Below are 22,144 nucleotides of genomic sequence, written 5' to 3' on the forward strand. Positions count from 1 at the left end.
GAATTTAGCCTCAGGTGAAGGTTGCTAAAAAGCCAGTTGTTTCTAGTGTAACAAATTTGATTAAGCTGCAGCAGGAAATGGGCAGGAGAGTTTAGAAGTCCTGCTTAGGCTCAGTAGAATAAACTGAAAAAGGATCCAGCCCTGGTTAGAAAGAGGGGTCTCTGAGAAGGAACAGGAAATTAGAGCATCCTGCAGAGAGGAAGATGAGGGGGAGGCCGGAAGCAGTGAGTTGCCCAAGGCATCAGCCACACAGACCGAACAGAAGAGGTTCAAATCTCAGTTCTGACTATCTCCAGGCTGGGCCTTGGGGATATTCACTTAGCTGAGCCACAGCTTTCTCAATGGAACTTCTGGGCCACAGGCCTGTGACGGAGAAATACAAATACCGCATGACTACTCATACGTGCACCATAAAGACACAAAGTACACAAAAAGCAAATCAAAACTAAGCCCTTAGACTCTGACAACAGATTGGTGCTGAGGTGGAGGGGAAGTCGGTAGGGAAGGGTTGGAGGGCAAAAAGGTCAAATATTTGGTGGTGGATGGAAGCTAGTCTTTTGGTGATGAACAAAATGTAGAATATATGGATGATGAATTATAATGCCGTATGCCTGAAGTTTCAAAAACAAAGGAAACAAAAAAAACACACAAGAAATAAAGCAAACTCAAATTATGAGGACACAATGGTAGTTACCAAAAGGGAAGAGGAATGGAGTTGGAGTTGGAGGCAAACTGAGTAAAGGGGGTCAATTGTGTGGTGGAAGATGAAAATTTTTGGTGGAAAAATAATGTAGTGCATACAGATGTTGAACTATAAGTCTGTACACCTGAGATCTGTAAAGTTATTGCAGTAAAACTTATTGAATAAATAAAATGTCAGACATGAAGCAGGTGTTGCCTCTCACTTTAAACCTTTCAAATCTGGAATGGTTGGGAGTCAAAAGGAATTCAGAAAGTCAAGCTGACTTACGGGGGGGTGGGGGGGGCTGGGGCTGAGATGGGTGGGTGATCTGGGGTGTAACCCAGGGCAGCCCAGGCCGGTTTGATCTGCTGTTTCCAGGCAGCACAAGCCACACCTTGCTGTTATAGCTCCCCAGGAAGGAACAGAGGCAGGGTTCTGTTTCACCAGCCGGTGTGAGCTGGCTTCCACCAGGCTGGCTTACAGGAATGAGGCCTTGAGTACAAGAATGGCTCCAGGTGAGATAACCACCCCCCCCCAACATCCACCCTGGGAAATGGCATCTGCAGCCCTGCCCAGAAAGCAGCCTGTTGTGGATTTTGTAGGGCCCCACAGTTACTGGAGAAGCACTGGGAGAGAAACAGCATACTTCTCTGTGTCACTTGCAGGCCTCAGATTTCCTTGAGTTACCCACACCCTTGAGCACAGTGTGAAAGCATCACCCACCCGCCCCAGCCAGACCATGTCCTTGCATTTTGCCTGATGAGCAAAGTTCTAGAAGCGTGAGAGCTTTCCAATTCCCAACTAAATGGAGTTGACCTGGCACCAGGGTCTCAGCGATTATTATTCATTGACACATCTGACTCTACTTTAATTTACAAGTGACATGCTCAACTGTTTCTCACTTGTCAGCAGCCTTGACTTAATGCTTTCTCACTGGGAACACTAGCAACAAGGTCCTGACTCTGAAGCACACAGGCTGGAATGGGAACGCACGCCACTGCTCGCTAACTGAATGACCTGGAGCTCCCTGAACTCCAGTTGCCCCATCTGTGAAAAGGGAATAATGTTCATATACAAACTGATGCAAATGCACAAATGCATGGTGAGCAATTTCTATAATACTTTCTTAACTGTTCAATAAGTACTCCTAATAAAATGACTGGAACAATAATCGTCTTAGCAATGTTCTTACAAGGAAAAGCAAAGGAAGTAGAACAGAATGAGATGCAGACTCCATGACTAGAAGGAAACACGGGGTGCAGAATGGTCAAGAATGACCTCCAAGACATTTATTCCAGACAGATGGCCATCCTGTTACTAATAAAAGTCAGTCTGCTCTCAGGGGCCCTCAACTTTAGAACTGCATTTTAATGAGAAGGATTTTTAATTTAGTTATCATATGGCTCAGGGGTGTTGGTGATAATTTCATTCATTCCACAAATATTTTCACTGCCTACCATGTGCAAAGTTTTCAAAATAAAGTAACTGCCACATTCAGAGAGTGTGGTACATATAATTTTTTGTTAACTGATTAGAATTATTTGGGGTGAAACTAAAAAGCAAAGAGTACTCTGCATTTTCCAGGGGTGCTTCTGTATTCTACTTGTTCCTGCTGCCCTCACCTCCCACTGCAGCCCACTCAGCACAGGTGTCCTTAGTCATTTGGGAGTGTGCCCCCCAACTTTTCTGATGTAAATCAAAATGACTCTGGCCTTGCTCATCCATTGTTTCTTCAATGCCCAGTTTCAGCTAGCTGTGAGAAATCGAACCATATTTCATATTATATTAATGATTATAATCCCATTAACATCTTCACCATAGCAGACATTATTTACAGTGTAAATAGGAACAGGCTGGGAATTCAATACCTTGGCCCAAGAAACTGCATCTAATCGGATTTGGGACACTGTGGCAGGAAGATAAGGCCCAGACAGATATTTTTGTTTCCTATGCTGACAATTTTTGCCAAAAGATGGGAGGAGAAGGAAGAAAAGAATTTGCAAGGAGGAGCAGTGGGTTGACTTGGACTTTGGAAAGACAGATAAATAAGACTGTTTAAATAAATTTGAAGTAGGGGAAAGGATGTGATTTGCAAGGTGCTAAAACACCTGAAACAATTACTTCCAAAGGGAGTTTGCCGTGCTCTGATTGTGATATTACTAATATCTTTGATGTTTTTTCACTCTGTTGAAATTTCCTATGTGTCTACCTCTCACCTCACTCATGACTTGTCTGCTGTTTGGATCAATGTTTAGAATGCTCCCATTCACATTATAAGTCTTAGTTTTAGATATATATTTTTAAATATTTATGTAATTTATTTATTTATTTATATTTTACATCATTGTTTATTTTGGGACAATGTTTGCTTTCTCCTCTCAGGTGTAGTCCCATAGAGTTTCCTTCACCAAGGCACCCATGCACCATCACTTCAGTCCCCTGTGCTCCTCCCTCCCTCTGATCCCTCTCCCTCCTCCACTGCAGGATGTCTCTGATTTATAATTGTCTGTTTTTGTTTTGTTGTGTTTTTGTATTGCTATTATTTTTTTACTCTGATGTCTTATTTGGTTTCCCTATATTCCTCCTACAAGTGAAACCATTCGATAATTTTCTTTTTCCTTCTGACTTATTTCACTGAGCATAATTCCTTCTAGCTCCATCCATGTTGCTGTGAATGGCATGAGTTCATCTTTTTTGATCACTGAATAGTAGTCCATTGCATATATAGGTACCACATCTTTTTGCTCCAATCATCTATTTTTGTGCATTTGGGTTGTTTCCAGGTTTTATCTATTATAAATAGTGCTGCAATAAACACAGGGGTACAGGTATTTTTTGGAATTAATGTTTTGTGTCCTTTGGGAAGATCCCTCCCCTATTTTGATGCTTCCATAACCAGAACTTTTTAAAAAGAAGTTGTGATTGTGCCAATGCTGTGTTTTTTTGAATGGCCAACATTTAATTTTGTTTTCTTGGCATCCTGAAACAAGAATCAACCAGGCTTCTTCTTAAACCAAATCAAACCAATGAGGTTTCACAGATGAATACTCATTCTTATCAAAATATGATTATTTCATTTGTATATATCCATCTGGGGTCAAATACTTTTTTTCCTGAAGAAATATCTTGGAAATCATAATGCAAGTAGAAAATTGGATTCATTGGGGAAATTTATTTACACAGAAAATTGAATACATATAAAGAAAATTAACACTTATAATTTGAAGTTGTTAGGTTAAAATTTTATAATACTTCAGTAAGAACTTACTTAATGTTATTAGTAGGTACTTGGAAACTAAGTGGAAAACCTATTGCATAGCAGGCGCTCAAATAGCATCGTTTGGTTGAATAGGATTGTTTGTTTTCTCTTTTTTCTGTATATGAATGAAAAGTCAGAAAATACCACATTTTTTGTTTTTCCACACTTTTTGGATTGTTAAATTTAAAATTAATGTCTTTGACAACAGAGGCAGTACCCTGTATTTTACCACTTTGGATATTAATTGAGTCACAACATACTGGGAAAGAGTGCTTCAGAGTTGGGACCCATGGTCTATGGTGGGATTCCAGGTTCCCATAACTTCCCTGAAAATGAATGTTAAAGTCCATTGTTTGTACTTTCTATGGAAAAAAAAATGTTCACAGTTTTCATCAGATTCTCAAAGTTGTCTGTGATCTTCAGAATTTTAAGAACTACTTTCTTGGAGATGAGCTACATTAACTACCTCATTCTACCAGTTGAAGAACAGCCTATCCCATCCCAAGTTTGAAAGGTTAAGCAACTTGCCTGACATTCTCCATGAGTGTACATCAGATTCCATGTCTATGAATTTCCAGAACACCAAGCAATACCAGTATCTTGTGGACCTTTCAGGCAAACAATACTAATAGTAAATTTAGATTTAAATATTCCCTTTTATCATAACTTGTAAATGACCCCATTAATTGAAGAGGATATGGGATAATCTCAGTAAAATACTATGTTACTTATGGTTACCGTAACTGATTTGATCCTGAGTTAGGACAGTGGCTGCATATGTGTTCAAAGAAACCCTACCCTCCTTCTGTTTCCCCACACTCATCGAGATACTGTCTGTTTTCATGTCATGCAAAAATACCCCCATATCTGCCCCTAATACCTGAAACATAGCACAGTTTTCAACCAACAGGTTTATAGGGTGTGAGGTATTTTACAACAGCCTCTTGGACAATAGTGGAGAAGATAAACTTTCACAGATAAGGAAGAAGTGGTGAGAACAGAAACCTCACTCCTTCTATCAGTGAAATGCTTATCTGTACATGTACCTACAAATGTAGAGTCCATAATTTTTTGTTGGACTGATATAACAATATGCCACTGATCTATACCATACACAATTGTGTAAACTGCTTTGTATTTTTTTTTAAAGATTTATTTATTTATATAAGAATGGGGTACAGTCAGAAGCACGGGAAGGTGAAAGGATTCACCAGAGACAGAGCGGGAAACAGAACAGGCAGACTGACGAAATACACTGCTAAGGGGAGCAGCGGGCACAACAGGAGAGGCTTGCCGCGCCAAGTGGGACTCTCACCGGCCGGCCAGGATTGAACCGGCGCTGCAGAGGCTGCAGACAGCTTCACAGCGTGGGGCTCAAACGCCTGCGCCATCAGGGGAGGCCCAAACTGCTTTGTCTTTATCCAGTGAAAATAAATAAGGTTAGATGCAAGAGCTAAACTATCTGCCAGCATATGAACAACCTTGATTGTCTTTCCTGACAAACCTGAAAAAATTTCCCAGTTTATGCATCTCAATAGCCTCAAAAAATCGATTTAATATCATTAACTTTAAGAGTTGATTAAATCCTTTCATTCCAACACATAAATGTTTTTCTCAATGATTTCCCTTGTGAAACAGTATTTTTATTTGCTTAATTCAGTCACTTCTTACTCTCAATAAATTTCCTGACCACCTATGTCAGGGTGACTGTTAAATATGATTTACTTACTGCTGTTTTCGTTGTTATTTAGGGAATATGGTGCCTCTCTTCCTAGCTGTAGTTTGGCAGATGTTTTCTGTCTTAATTCATTGTGTCAGTTCACTTTAACAACAGCTGTTGAGCCTTTACTATGTATCCCCCTGGTTACGAGGAATGCAGGATAAAACAAACCAGCTTGGTCCTCAAGGAACCCAGGTTCTATATGGGAGTCTCATCTAAGCTATTCTTTCTAACAACATGGCAGAATGACAATTTCAAGCTGAAAAGAAATACAGGCAATGTTAGTTATGGCCGCTGTGACAGCAATTGCGCCTTAGTTGTGCGAACAGGAAAACTTTCAGAGAGGCCCATGTATTGAGCTCATACTGCCTAAAACAGAGATCATTTTTTTGAGTGCTTACTACCAAGCATTGTGCATGTTCTCATATAATCACAACAATCTATTATTATCTCTACTTTACAACTGGTCAAACATTGATTTAGAGTCCAATTAATTCCAATTGCCTGACTCCAGAACCCCTCCCCTCACCTCTCCACCATGCACCTGCTTATTCAAGTAGGTTCTCTAACTGGCAGGAGACAGAAAGCATGCCAGACCATCCTTTGTGTTTGCCAGGCAAGCAGTGGAATGGAATTTCAGAGAGCAGGACCAAGCAGTCTGGAAAATAATGTAAGAATTGTCTCCATTCCTGCACGGTGACTGTGGCAAGTGTCACCTCAGCACCTCACAGGCACTATTATCATTTAATCCTCATAATAATCTTGAGAATTGGATATTATGAACTCAACTCTTACAAATGAGATGACTCAAAGAGTAAGTTTACTTGTCTGATATCGAAGAATATTGGAGAGCAGAGGTTTGATCTAAAGTCTCTGTGATTCCTTTTTCACTTCTCTAATTCACTATAGGGAAAGGAGATTCTAAAACTTGATCAAAGACTTCTGGGCTTTTAATCATAAGTATACCTTCACCTCCTTCCTTTCTCCAGCCCAGGACCAGGAGGTAAATATTTTAAAAATTCTGGGCCCCTTCCACCAAAGTGCCTCTTCATTTTCAGTTGGAATACAGGCACTTGGGTTATACTGGCAATGAGGAGGAAATGAGAATAGAATAATTTTCACCATAATTCCTCAGGTGATGTACTACTTTCCTTATTTTTCAAATGAAAAAACTTATACTGAGAGAGTAAAGAAGTGTGGTCAAGATGTGAGAGCAAATAAGGGGCACTGGGGATGAAGCATCATTGCCTGTGTATCAATCAATACAGAGATTATCAATATGTAAGAAACTACTCAGATAATTATGCCTGGCCTTCTCTGGACTCATGGTTAAAGTCTAAGTCAAAGTTTATTAATAGTTCTTCCTTGGAGGTTGCATCTGGGGCATTCTGTTTTTGTGGATGAGGGGAACTTTGTATTGGATTTACCATAAGTGGTAACAAGTACTCCTTTGTCCTCCTTCCTTGAAGGACTGAAACAGACCTGGTCTGAAGGAATTTTCTCAATCCCGAATCATTTCAACAAAAATAAGGGAGATTGCCGTTATTTCAGGGTCCTGGGGTGGAGTTGGGGATGGGGGCTCTGTAAAATATACTTTCACTTTCATCCCAGAAAAGTGAAAAATAGCCACTTTCTCAGTTAGACATAGGGTAAATGCCCAGATATCCTTTGGCTAGCCTAACCATGTCTTATAGATGATTTAAAGAGCAGCTACAAATGGTTTGTGACAACCACAAACATAAAAGTGTTACTTAAAACTACTAAATTGTTACTAAATAGCTGATGGTGGAAACCTGTTCAGGGTTTAACATTCTGTAATAGCAATAATAAAGATTTACCAAGCATTTATCATGGGCCAGATACTCTGTAAGAACAGGAATTTAAGAGGGAATAATATAACATTTCTACCTTCAGGAATTTTACAATCCAGAGGAAATTTCTAAAAATAAACAGGCAAAACCACTAAAGTCTGGGATGTGTTATAATAGAAGCAGGAAACCCGGATGCAGGACCCACAGATCCATCAGGAGGGTGAGGCAAGTCTTCCCTGGGGAGCTACCATCTCAGCTGAAGTTGGCAAGTGAATTGGGGTGAACCCAGTGAATGGAGAAGAGGGCACACGCACTGTTCTGTGCCTCTGGAAGATCACACAGAGGCCAGGAAAAAAGTACTGATATTTCCAGTAATTTATGTGGCTGAATCATAGGGCTCTGGGGAAGAAGCAGGGAGCAGACTATAAGAGGACAACTCCCAATCTTTCTAAATAACTGATTCTTTTTCATAATAACAGTGGCTTTGAGGTTTTAGAGACAGAAGTTTTGTTCAACAGTAAAAAAAATTTTTTCTCAATAATGTATTTTAAATACAGAATCAGGGCCTCCCTGGTGGTGCAAGGGGTTAAGCACAGCACTGTCAAGCTATCTGCAGACTCTGCAGCACAAGTTCAATCCTCGGCCAGTGAGGGAGCTACCCACATGGCGCAGCAGACCTCTCATGTCTCTCCTGCTGTTCCCCTCAGCAGTGTATTTCAGTCAGTCTGCCCGTTCTGTTCTCCACTCTGTCTCTGGGGAATCCTTTCACCCCCCACACCTCTGGCCTATACCCCAGCTCTTGTATGCATAAATAAATAAATCTTTAATAAATAAATAAATATAGAATCACAGGGCATTGTAGTTATTGTAGTTGGAAAGATCCTCTTCTCTCATGCAGCCCCTCCTTTTTTTTAAAGATTTATTTTATTTGCACAAGAGCTGGGACACAGGCCAGAGTCATGGGAGGGTGAGAGGATTCACCTGAGATAGATTTGGGAGCAGAACAGGCGGACTGACCCAAAGCATTGCTGAGGGGAGCAGTGGGTGTGACAGAGGAGAGGTCTGCCGCGCCATGTGGGATTCTCCCTGGCAGTCTGGGATTGAACCCAGGCTGCAGAGGCTGTGGACATCTTCAGAGCGCTGTGCTCAACCCGCTGCACCACCGGGGAGGCCCAAAACCCCCTTTTGAACAAATGAGGAAACAGACTTAGAGAGGCTTGGTGAACTCTTCAGGGTCCCAGCCAACTTTAATAGATGCTTTTGTATTAATAAATACACAAGAATATTGCATTCCTGGGTGGGGAGAATATGCATCGTTAATGTGAATAAATTTTCCAGGCCCCAGTACAGCACTCAGATACCTGCAATTAAAGTGATCAAAGGATTAATTATAAATGATCCAACAGAATCATTCTAGAAATCAGTGACAGATAAGTGGTCAAGTCATTCAGCATAATTGTCTGTTCCAGTGTGCATTCTAGAAAGTTTGGAACCTGTTCCTCCTCACACGCAAGGTTCTTTTACACGTTACATACCATTTTGAGTGAGGGTGAGTACATTTCAAGAACACAGCTTCCCAGGGAAATATTCTCATTCTAGTACTGTTCATCAGTCTGATGCTGGCCAACAAGCTGACACCAAGGTAAACTTTGTGATGACGACTGCAATGAAAGGAAACCAGCAAAGCATTTAAATTACCTTTGACTGAAAACTTTCCATGCCAGGCCTAAAAAGTACTGCATGAGCTCTTCTTCCTTCCAAATGCAGTAATAATTAATGCTTATATAATGTCTTTATCCCAAGAGCTCTGAGGGATTTACTAATATTACAGTGCTTAGTTCCTTTCTGATTAACCATGGGAAAATGTCAGTTCTCTTGGTTCGGGAAAATTACTGTCCTTCCCAGTACACATGCACATCCTAATCCATGGTTCCCAGGCAAGGGATGGGAGGTGGGGGATAGACTGGGACCTAAACAAAGGAGGTGTTTCTGGGGTGGGGGTGTGACCAGGACTCTTGCAGAGATGGCTGCTCCTGGACTTGAGTTAACTGTGGCAGTTCTGGCTTTCAAGAAACCTCAGTCTCCATCTATTCTGCTGTCCTTGGCTCACTGCAATGTACTTGAAGCATGATGTTTGAAATCATGGGCTTCCTGTAAATCACCTTTTTTGATGTTTCATGCATCTATTTCTGATGTTAAGGACAAGTGTGAGTATGAGTGTGTGTGCATATGCACGTGTGTGTGTGTGTGTGTAGCTCCTAATTAATAGTGGACAAGGGTTGCAGAAGAAGGGATACTTCTTTCAGAACAATGCAGTCACATTTGCAGGGTGTCCAAGTAATTAGAGAACATAGATTTTGTCTATGGGAAGATTAGCATTTTATAATCTACTGCTTCAGTATGTGTCCTCATTGTAGTAAACATATGGCTTTGGAATTCAGGCTGCCTCACTCTCTAGGAAAGTGGAGATTATGAACTTGGAAATTGGAATTCTTGGGTATAAAGCCCAGGTGCTTTGCTACCTGACTGTGTGACCTTGGGTAATTATTCAACTTCATCCTGTGAAACAGTTTTCGCATTTCTACAATGTGTATTATCACACAAGGGGTTGCTGTGAGGATTAAATCTGATCATGAACATAAAGACTTCATCTTCATGCCCTACACCTAACCATGTGGATGGAAGCTTTGTGATATCCCCACTGTGATTGCTATGAAATACTCTACAAGCAAGTGCTTGTAGAGTTAAGTAAAGCATTATTCTTAAAATCAAAATATATCAATAATATGGCTTACTGAGTTTATCAGAACAAAGTTACTTGATAAACTAATAACTTGATGCTTAGTTATATGAAGGATTTTGAGTAAAGTGCATTTTCTTTGGGATACCCCACTAAAAGTACCAGAAAGCTTTGAATTTTTGTATTATTGGAGACTTTTCTTTCAGGTGATGCCGTTGGTTACTTTGGTTTGCAATGCATGACACTTTCTGCAATTCTGCCTCTTCACTCCATGAACTATGTATTTTTGCTAAAGTTGTCTCATTTTGGATATTGCCACATGGTGTGCTGTTTATTGTTGCTCATTTTCTCTGCAATGTCACTAGCCAGAAGGCCACATTATTTCAAGTCTTGCTTCAGTAGCTCCTGGAATTACTTTTGAGGGGAGAAAAGTATGAATTGAGTAAGGCAGAGTGGAAAATGCCTTTACTTCATGGATGTTGACTTATTTCAGCTTATCCTATATGGAAACAATTCAGCATATACACAGGTGCACAGTTCCTATGTAGGCTCTGAGCGTGCAATGGAGAACACATAGAATGTCCCCTGTTTTCAGGTGACTAATTCTAGCTCATAAGACAGCAACTGCTTGGATATCCTGGGGTCACCTGTCAAGAAATATTAAGTCAAAAAAAGATACTTTCTGAAATTTTTCTTGATCCCAATTTCATATCTTGGAAGGGGAGGTGAAATGATGGATCATTTGCTCCAGATGGTAGGTACGTATAAGGTCAAAAGTCTGAAAGGGATCTCTGGGTCATTTGATCCAGTATCCTGATTTCAGTTCACAACTGATAACTATTTTTTGAAGGTCAACAATGTGCCAGGCATACCACCGTGCCCTAAAGAAACAAAAGTGAGTTAATCAAGCACAGAATTCACTCTAAGGGAATTTACAGTGTAGTAACAGAAGTAAGAGTTTATCAAATAATTATACAAATCAATATAAAATTGCCACTGTGATAAAGTCTAAGGTGGAGAGTTTGCAGCACCACAGTGAGTGTGAGATTAGAAAAGTGTCTAGGCAGGGAGGTTACAAAGGCTTCCTTGAGGATTTAGACTAATGCTGAGATCAAAAGAGGAACAGTTTTTCAGGAAGAGGCAGGAGGGAAGAGCCTACCAGCAGTAGGAACAGGCAAGTTCATTGTGAATTCCCATTCCAGGTCCCTTATTAGACCCACAGCAGTCTGTGAACGGGAAGAGCGAGGCAGGACTCTGCAACTTTTGTGTTCTAACAGCCTTTAAAATAGATCATCTCCACCAGCTGGGTGACCTTGAATCTCTCTAAGCATCAGTCATCTCCCTTATAAAGCGGGATAAGATGTCCATCAGTGCACGAAGATGACGTTCAATGTGATGAATATAAAGTGGGTGCCGCAGTTAGACGTGCCCACATCAGCAGGCATGTGGATTAGATGCAGTTTGTTTCCTTTGTGAGGGGAGAATCTCCAGGACAGAGACTCCATGATCTAGAGGGCAGGCCTGACTCGCACACATAAAAACACATGGAAGGGATTCCCAGTGTGTTTGACTGACAGGATTTATCTTGACTTCCTGCAGGAAAAGGTTTCAAAGTGGGCATTTGGATGGAGTGGCATGAAAATTGAGGCTGGAAGACAAGTGAGATTGATTTCACACTCAAAATAGATGCTTCCATTGCATGTTGGTGCTTTCAAACATCACCCAACCGGGTAGAACATTCTTCTCCCCCTGAGAAGCTGATGACCAAAGCAGCTGGAGACAGATGCCCAGGGCTGGGACAGCCACATAATTTCAGAATTTTCCTTGAAGTGAATCCAGGCAATTACCAGGTATATCAATCAGGTCTTGCCAGGAGACAGGTGCATAATCAAGAGGGATGGCTGAAGAGAATGAATGAAAAACTATGTACAAAGAAAGGTGTGAGTGGGTCAGGGTGAATGTCTCAGGACTAATCCAGCTAGAAACAACTGAAATGTGACCCCCAGGCCTGAAGTGTCAGGGTGAGGGGTGATGTTCCTGAACCATGCCTTTTGAAGAAGGGTCAGCAGACAGATGCCATGGAGAGAAACCCAACTGGTGACAACTGGGGCGGGAGGGCAGGAAGCTGGGGATTTGATATTTTCACCTTTTTCTCATCCTTTAATCCTTGCCTGGTGCCTCACACCAACCAAGCCTGAGCAGGACGCAGAGGGAGAGAGAGCTCATAAATAGCATGTGCATTTTCCCAGGGTGCAGAGCAGGAAAGAGAGGGGACCCAGAAAATGAAGTGGAGAATACCCAGTGCATCACCTTTCAAGTGATAATTCATTATTTTCTAATACCAGGCTCTTTCCATGAACTTTCCATGAATCTTCTCATTTAATTTTCATGCTAGATTAAAGGCAACATATATGCCTGTGTGTGTGTGTGTGTGTGTGTGTGTGTGTGAGTGTGTATGTGTATGTGTGCATAGCAGAAATGCTCAGCCTCTTTGAGTGCCTCTGGTTAGGTGAAGTGAACCCGCTGTTAAAGAGTGAATTATTTTTGAAGGTGTGAATATTGCAGCATTTTTTTTAAAGCTGTTGTAAAAAATAGAACTCTTTAGTGCAGTGTGCTCAGCTCTGGGCTTCAGAGAGAGATGGAAGGAAGGTTGCAGTTTTTTCTGCTCTTCTTGGTTCTGCTCAGTCACTGTCTGTGTGGGTGGCAGGGGAGCAGGAGGCAGGAGGTGGACCCCACGGAAGCGGGACTGTCATATAAAGCTCTCAGCACAGTCCCCTACCCGGAGCTGGGGTACACCTGCCCCAGGTCAAGCAGCTGGGTAGTTGACAGAGGGGCCTTGCCTGCTTGTGCCTCATACTCAAAGAATACAAAATCAAAAATCATCTCAGAGAAGGGAGAGGCACATTAACCTATGGTTCTGGACTTTGGACTCAGGGGAGGGAACATTAAAAACTCAGATCCCAAGGCCCCACTTCCAGGAATTCTGTTTCAGTGGACTGATGGGTCCCCAGAAATCTGCCTGTAGCATATTCCTTCAGCACGTGATGTGGGGGTCTGTGGAGCTAGCTTTGAGAAATACTGAGTTGAGGTGACTTCTGTCTTTAGAGCAGAAAGAGACACTGGGCTTCCTAGATGACCAAGCCAAAGTTCTGAAACCATAGAGTACAAAGTCAAAAGGAAGTGCCAATGTGTAGCTGCAGGATGGGGAAAAAGAGTATGAACCTTAGTTAAAGGGTTGCCACCCCTGCCCACAGGAAGCAGCAGACAGAAAGGGTGCTATAGGAAATGATGGCAAAGGTGATGACAATATTGTGTCCATGGAGGAAAAGTCCACTTTAGTGGGGCTACTTCTCCTAAAACCAGGCCCCACCATCTTTAGGATGGCCAGAAGGAAGGGGACGGTAAGTGTGTTATGAGCTGGATCTTCCAAAGCTCTCTGCCATCAGTCACCTTGCTTCCCTACAAGACTCATTCATCTGGATTCTTGATGCCAAATCCCCTGAGTCCCTAAGAAACTGTAGGTCTCCCTGAGATTGACTGAAAGTAACATGCGGTGTTTTATGAACCCTGATTTGGAATGGGGGACATGGGTCCAGACCCTGTCACCCAATATGTCTGTATCTTTAGATATCACGCTACCTCTCAAAGCCCCCATTTCTAAATTGGTAAAATGGAAATAATAAAGCCAGCTTTACCACCTCCATTAATGCAAAGACAAACTAAATCATGTTAGAGCCCTATATATGGAAGAATAAATATTTACTGAGTGCCATAGTCGTGCCACTATTTCCTGCTAGATGGTGTGGTTTGTATCCATAGGTTTAGGCACTTATAAAACTATTTTCAAATTAGGGAATTTGATTCAGAATGACATTTAAGTGCTCTCTGATTGAAGGCACTTTTTCCTCATTCATATTGAGTTTTTCCAATGGGACATTCCTTTAACATGTTCTCTGAAATGTAATGAGCTCCTGATTGTAATATGGGCAATGTATTCAAATTTTTGTTATTCCTCTTACAATCACATAATACATTTACTAAAGTGATATTTCTATGGCTCTGGTTTTCATCCATCCACACGGATCCCAGGACACTAATTAGGCACTTAGCCCCCAGCTTCCTTCCATGAGCATTTCAGAGCCAATCCAACTTAGCTCCCAGCACAGACCTGGTTCCAGTGCTCCCAAGGGTGCTTTCTCTACAGGAAGCCTCCTGCTTCAGTCTGCTGCTCCCTAACCCCCGAATTCTCCCTTATTCTGTGACTTTTGGGCTCAGCCCTGTTCTCCTCATATCTCTTTCTGCAAACTCAATCTCAATAATGGTCAACAATGGACTGTGTATCTGACAGCTGTCTTGATGCACACCAGCCCAGGTGTGCAGTAAACGATACTATCCAGGTTTGTGTAGTTACACTCTGTGACATTTGCATGACCACAAAAATAGCCTAACAATGCATTTCTCTGAACAAATCCTGTATCCCCATTGTTCAGCTGCTCATAATTGTACTATGGTCTGGGCCCTGCTCAAAACTTCTGATCATATGGGTCTGGAGTAAGACTCACACACTGATGTTTTTCAAAAGTCCCTAGGTAATTCTTAAGTGCTGACAGGGTGAAGAGTGATTGTTCCAGCATATTGTAAATCAAAGTGGTTGCCCTAAGCTGGAGGGCTCCAGTTGCCAATGCTAGGGTATAGACGTGCTAGGAGAAGGTAGTGCTAAGAACAGAACTAAGACTCACCCAGCTGTCCAGACCAGAGCTTCTACCCCTCCCATTGGCACCCATGATCATCAGAGCAAATTGCTTGTACACACACACACAACATTCTTCTTTATTTGAATATGTGACTTTCTCCTTCAAGGTTGTCCTGATGTTTATTTAATCTAGCCTGAATGCTATCTGGTAAATATGGTATAGGTTGAGCAAAGGGTGAGATTTATAGTGTGATTTTTTCCCCTCGCTCTGCATTCCTCTAGGAAATGGTTGTAAAACATGATGTGACTATGAATCACCTGGAGAATATTTTGACACTACCTGTGCTTTGACAACTAAGCAATGGAACCCACTTTAATATTCTTTTTAAAATACAGATACCTGAGCACCAGCAGAGATTATGATTTAGTAGGTCTTGACAACCCTGATAAAAATGGGAAATATTGTGCACATAGGTAAGATGGCCAAAGACTTCAAAACATTTGAACACCCAGCCACTGAAGAAAACATATGAATAGCCAATTAACATAAAAAGATATGCAAAATCATTGAACATTAGCAAACTGAAAATCAAAGCCTAACTGAAATACTACCAGCAAATGATTCACCTATGACCATCGCTAAAATTCAGTAAGAAAGGCAGGTTTCTAGTAGGGATGGACAATGGTCCAGCCCTTTCAGAAATCAGGCAGTTTCTTGCAAAACTTACCCTTACCTTAAGATCCAGCAATCCTCCTAGGTATTTGCCCAAATGAAATAAAAATTTGTTCACACAAAATCCTATCCAGGGTGTTATCGTAGGTTTATTCACAATTACCCCAAACTGGAAACGATCCAAATGTCCTTCAGCAGGGAAATAAACAATCTAGCACATACATAGCATGGAATACCACTTAGCAATAAAAAGAAACAAATTATGGGTATACAAAATCACAAGGCTGAATGCAAAAGCCAAGTAATGAAAGTCAGACACAAAGGACTATAGACTGTATGATTTCATTTATTTGATGTTCTGAAAAAAATAAAACTCTACCAGCAGAAATATCAGTGGTCACCAGAGGGTAGGATTGGGGAAGACTTGACTACCAAGGGGCATAAAGGTATTCACGACTTTGATGGGACTATTCAGTGTCTTGATTATAGTGCTGGTTCAAGGTCTGCATGCCACAGATTACACATGATGAATGTTATTAGGGACAAATTATACCTCATAAAAAGAAAACTCAACTGGAAGGAAAAAACACCGAAGGATAAGAAGTGGCAGATTAAACCACTTACAGATTTGCAAGTGGAAAAGTTTCTAGGTGTAGCTCCTTCCAATTCCTGCATATCAAAGTTATGCTTAAGTGTGAGATAATGCCCAGTACATCTCTCACAGCAGCCTTGCAAACGTGTATACCCTGTTTACACTCTGGGTTAAATGATATTGGGCTGGGACCTTAAAGGAAACCAGACATCCAGGCTTGCAGAAATCAAAATGCCTCTGCCTGTTCATTCTGGTGTTTTGAAATCACTCTCTGGATATTTGTATGGTTCTGAGAGGCTAGTTTGGAAAACAAATACAGGAGTTTGCTGATGAGAGGTGAGGAAGGTACTGAGAGATGGGGGACAAGCTTGCAGCTTTTGCAGGTGAACATTTCTTTCTCAAGGCTGTAAAGCTGTTTACTTTTATGACCTATCTATAAATTTGCTCTTTTTCCAAGGAGTTTCTTCCATTTGTGTGTTCCTTATGTTTTCTTCGAATTCCACCTTAAAAGAAGCTGGATGTACTTATGGCCAATATCTTCACGCCAAAAACTTTTGCTTAAACAATGACACACTGCAGTTGGAACCCTCTCACCCACATCTGGAAGCCACATGTTACAGCAGCTGCATAAAACAGTCAGCCCAGCAGACCTAGGGTGACATTTTTTGCCAGAAGCCCTAGCAGCATGGACCTCACTTTTCTGTGGGTACTGCTGCCACTGGTCACCATGGCCTGGGGCCAGTATGGTGATTACGGGTACCCATACCAGCAGTACCATGATTATGGCGATGATGGGTGGGTGAATCTGAACCGGCAGGGCTTCAGCTACCAGTGTCCCCACGGGCAGGTGGTAGTGGCCGTGAGGAGCATCTTCAACAAAAAGGAAGGTTCTGACAGACAATGGAACTATGCCTGCGTGCCCACACCCCAGAGCCTCGGGGAACCCACGGAGTGCTGGTGGGAGGAGATCAACAGGGCTGGAATGGAATGGTAAGGGCAGCTGGCTGCACTTGGGTTGGGGACATCTCTGTACATCCCTCCCCTGGGAGATGCTGATTCTAGCAGGTTCTAGTAGATTTTTTTTTTTTTTTAGATTTATTTATTTATACAAGCACTGGGTGCAGACAGAAGCACGGGAGGGTGAGAGAATTCACCAGAGCCAGAGCAGGGAGCAGAGCAGGCAGAAGGACTGAAGTACACTGCTGAGGGGAGCAGCGGGCAGCAGGAGAGGTCTGCGTGCCATGTGGGATGCTCCTCCAGTGGCCGGGGAGCAACCGGGGATTGAACCGGCGCTGCAGAGGCTGCGGGCAGCTTCGCAACCCAGCGCTCAACCGCTGCACCACCTGGGAGGCCTGGTTTTAGTAGATTTTAGCAGGATCTTACCCCTGCAGGTTCTGGGTGGGGCAGACTGCTATTGAGCTGAGTACATCACAGGACAAAAATCCAGGATGTGAAGAGTCCATGGCGGATGGGCTCTTGGGTGGATCTGTTCCTTCCAGAGGCTACCCTACTCTCAGTTTTGTCCAGAGACTGGTGTGCATCTGAAAAATGTTTGCCCGTCTGCAAAAGCTAAATACAGAAAGTGAAAGTGTTTAACAAACATTATAGTAATTTAATATTATAAGTGACACTTCGGTTTTGTAGCAATTTATTTTTATGGTTATATAAATGCATTAGTACACAATTATTTAGAGAAAATAACAACTGGACCTTTACCACAGACAGTTTGAAAAATGTTGATGTAGAGTGAGTGCATGGGCAAGAGGGAACAAAGAAATTTAGGGACGGGAAGTGGAAACAAACAGCTTTCTGCTGCCCTAACTAAATGTGCTTTCTCAGTGATGAGGCTTAGGTCCTCTCTGGATTTAAAATGGTGCTGGGAAATAATTGACTTTTAGGGAGACATGCTGTTCTCGCCTGACCTATCCCTGCCCGGGTGGAAATGGCCTGTGGGGTTGATGGTCCTAGTCCCAATACTTGGTCAGGAACCCATCCCAGGAGCTGCTGACTGCTAGGCTGGTTATTCACCCATAGCCTGGGTGGAACCAGGACTGCTGGGAGCATTGTGGGGGAGGGTGGAGACAGATGCAGACCAGGAGGGGAAGAAGCCCAGCTGGCAGGATGCCCTATGGTTTCTCTAGAGAGAAGCCCCTTGGGGTGCCTGGGATTAAGGGTGTTCAGGGTGGTCAAGCATAAAATCCTGAATCTCACTATAATCAGCAGACAGAAAAATGATGAGAGATCAAGAGGAAAAGACACAGCTGGGTGGAGGAGCCAGGCAAGAGGGGGGAACCACTGAGTAATAAAAGCAGCTGCCATTTATTATGTGCTTTTGCCAAGCAGGCTTCAAGCTGAGGACATTGCATGGATTATCTCATTTAATGCTTCAAGCAAAGCTGTAAGTGATTTTACAGCAAACTGCAGTCTAGAGATTAAGTGTTTCCTCCATTGGAAAGTAGTAGAGCCAAGATTTTGTTCCAGCAAGTCTTGCTTTGGTGTTTTTTCTTTGTGGGATATTAGGTGATCTGGTATCACGCAGAAGAAGGAAGAACAGGAAAGAGGTGGTTCTTCTCTGCTTGGCTTTTAAGCCTTTTTGTTCAAATAGACATAGTGTCAGGATACCTGCCTTTGTTTTGTATTGAGGTATAATTGACATATAACATTAGTTTCAGATGTACAACTAATCATTCGATTTTTATATCGATTATAAAATGATCATCACAACAAGTCTCATTAACATCGATCCCCACATATAGTTACAAATTTCTTTGTGTAATAAGATTTACTCTCAGCAATTTTAAATATTGTAATACAGTATCATTAATTGCAGTCAGCATGTTTTACCTTAAATCAGGACTTACTTATTTTATAACTGAAAGTTTCTACCTTTTGACACATTTTGCCTACCCCTCATCTCTGGCAACCACCAGTCTGTTCTCTGTATCTATGAGCTGGTGTCTTGTTTGTTTTTGGTTTTGTTTTTAAGATTCCACATATAAGAGATGAGACAATATTTGTCTTTCTCCATCTAACTTATTTCACTCAACATGATGTCTTCAAAGTCCATCCACTTAGTTGCAAATGGCAGGTTCTCATTCCTTTTCATAGCTGAAAAAAGTCCCTTGAGGTATATATATATGTACCTTCTCTTGCTGTTCATTCATTGGTGGACACTTCGGTTGTATGCATGTCTTGACTATTGTAAATAATGCTGCAATGCTGGGTGCAGATAACTTTTCAAGTTAGCTTTTTCATTTCCTCAGTTATTCTTAACTCTGAAGTGTATCTGCTTAGCCCCAGTAACAGGCTACCTGGCTGCCTCCGCCCAGGGTGGGCTCAGTTGGCAGGTCAGAACTCAGAGCGGTTCATCATGGGGCAGGTGAGGGCCCGCAAGTCACAGTAGAAGCCCGATGCTGTATGGATGGGACCTGGTCAGTTACATGACCCTAACCCGCAGAGATTCAGCCAGCCTGTGGAAAATGCAGGAAGAGAGGGTCACATAGGCAGCATCAGATGGAGGAACCAGTTACTGGGGCTGCCGAAGCTGCTTGAACAACTTTCACTGGGCCTTCCTCCTTCAACCCTCCTGCCTTGGTGAGCATATTTAACTCTGAAACCTCTTTTGATAGATGTCTGGCCAGAATTCAGTCTTGCTTCTGTGACCAAGTCTCCGGTTGCTTTAGCAACTAAGCCCAGCATGGAGCAAGGGAGGACCTAGTTACAGCCTTCCTGCTAGTCCTCCCAGCTCAGGGATCTTGAAGTGATTGTGGCCCCTTTCTAACACCCCCTTTTATAAATACAGTAAAACAGCATTGAGAGATGATTCCACAAACCTGGAGGAAGCATCCTGGCTCTGTACTATAAAGCCTTGTTTTAATACAACTTGCAGTGTGACCTTGGGACAGGCACTCCGCCTTCCAGGCTCCCACCTCATTTGGAAATGAGCGTCAGACGCCATGGTCTCAGAAGACCCAATGACTCCCACCCTGTGCTCTTCTTGGCCCTGAACATGCACTTGGACTTTTCTTACATTCTGATGATCCTTGTGTTTATCCCTGCTGGAAATGAAAGGCCAGTGATGTTTAGTGTTAAACCTGCCAACTTATGACTGGTTTGTGGTTAGCTTGCAAACTATTTGAAAAAAAGCAAAAGAGGGAGGCAATGAAAATAACAAAATAAATAATTTTGTTTGGCCAGTGGGGGACAGGTGAGAAGCTGACAGGCAGGCTTCTCTCCCACCTCCTCTTCTTTGGCATTTTTGTGTGCAGTCAACTGATTTTTCCTTTTCCCCTTCTACCCTCTGTTGTCACTCTCTCCCCCTCCACTAATCTCAGAGGAAATAATACAGAAATATGCAAAACAGCCCCTTTACACCAGGACTTGGCTGACCCAGGACTGATACTTATTACCCTAGAGACATTTTTTATAGATGGTTATTGCTTTGAGTTTAGACTTTAGTCTCGGTGAAAAATCTGGAAGGGAAAAAAAATTGCTCACAATCTGGGGAGCAATTATATCTTCTCATCGGCTGCAGGCTCTTAATCTGTTCTGGGGGAAGAGTTGTTGACGGTTCTGTGCAATTTGGCTGCCTTGTATAAATAAATTAGTTTGCAGGTTTATTTTAAGAGGGGGGAGGAGCCTTGAACCCAGTTTTGACAACAGTACGTAGGATCTGCTAACGACACTTGCTAATCAGAGCACAGTCTTTAAAAGGGACCTCCGTCATAGCTGAGAGGCTTGTAACTCTGCTGGTTGCCAGGGTCTCTCTCTTGATAACCGCCTCTTTGGGTGCCAGATGATGAAGTTAGCAGGCTGGTCTGCACGTGGGCCTTCCAGGAGGTTTTCCTTGGGTCTCAGGAGTGGCATTTGCCATTCTAGGGCATGCCTTGGTTGTCCTGGGGGAGCCTCTCTAGCTTCTCTCACTGCATTGGGTAGAACGTGCAGGTCTGTTTGGAAAAAAGATGAAGCTGGAATTTTCTAGCAAGACTGAGCTCTAGTGCAGTGGAAGGAGCTCTGATTGTGGAATCAGGAAGCTGGATTTACAGCTCTCCTTTCTGTCATCTCTTAGTTCTGTGGCCTTGATTCTGCGATGTTTACAGGGGAAAGTGGAGGAGGACTCTAAAACAAATCCAAATCGACCATGCCTGGCACGTCCCTGGGTGGGGTCAAAGATAGGTTTAATGAATCTGGAATTTGATGAGGCTGATTTGTGTGAGCCAGTTTTACATCTGACTTCAGGGGAAGAATGTTCTGCCTGTTGGCACTGGCTTTTTGCTCTGGATCTCAAGGAACCCCAAGAAGAAAGACGTGGTAGTTTGTATTAAAGCTAACTGCTAAATTCATGAATTCATCAAAGACAAACCACAGGATAGAGAAGAGGAAAAAGGAAAACTATGCCATAGACTGTTAGCATCAAGGTAAATTTGAAACTGAAATTTGTCAGCTTCAAGTTTCCTGATAGGCAGGAACTCTGTTTTCTATAATCAGACTCTGAGACCCGGGTCTTGCAGAGTGCAGAGCCATACCCTGATTTAGCACCCACAGCACCTGCTACCCAGAGAGACTTTTCAGACCACACCCCTCAAAACCAGTGTCTCCCATCCCACTCCTCAATCTGCTTAACTTTATGTGGTGAACTTATCACCTGATCTGTATTTGTATATCGTTATTTCCTTCAAAATATAAATCTCATGAATGTAAGGTCCTTGTCTCACTCATCACTATCTGGAATATTCCCTAGTGTCTAGAATAATGCTGGTGCACAGTAGGCCCCCCTAAAAATGTTCTAATTAGTGCTTCAGACAATGCAAATCCCAGCCAGCATCCCCTCCATCTTCAACCAAGGAGCTTGCAGACTTTCCCATGGGGAAAACTCATTTGTTCATGTTCTTTTTTAAAAAAATTATTTATTTGTTTATACAAGCACTGGGTACAGTCAGAAGCATGGGAGGGTGAGAGAATTCACCAGAGCCAG

General features: G+C 42.4%; 1 protein-coding gene across 1 annotated transcript in view; it reads left to right on the top strand.

Annotated features, from left to right (window-relative positions):
• Positions 1 to 16,789: 16,789 nt before the first annotated feature.
• Positions 16,790 to 22,144, top strand: part of DPT (dermatopontin) — a 37,278-nt gene continuing 31,923 nt past the window's right edge. Inside the window, exon 1 of the mRNA XM_037506534.2 lies at positions 16,790 to 17,160. Coding sequence (XP_037362431.1) covers positions 16,856 to 17,160 — 305 coding nt within the window. The 5' untranslated portion in view covers positions 16,790 to 16,855. The remainder of the gene's footprint in view (positions 17,161 to 22,144) is intronic.

Source organism: Talpa occidentalis, unplaced genomic scaffold (genome assembly GCF_014898055.3).
Source record: "Talpa occidentalis isolate TD23 unplaced genomic scaffold, MPIMG_talOcc4v2.1 talOcc4.12, whole genome shotgun sequence".
NCBI classification, from domain to species: Eukaryota; Metazoa; Chordata; class Mammalia; order Eulipotyphla; family Talpidae; genus Talpa; species Talpa occidentalis.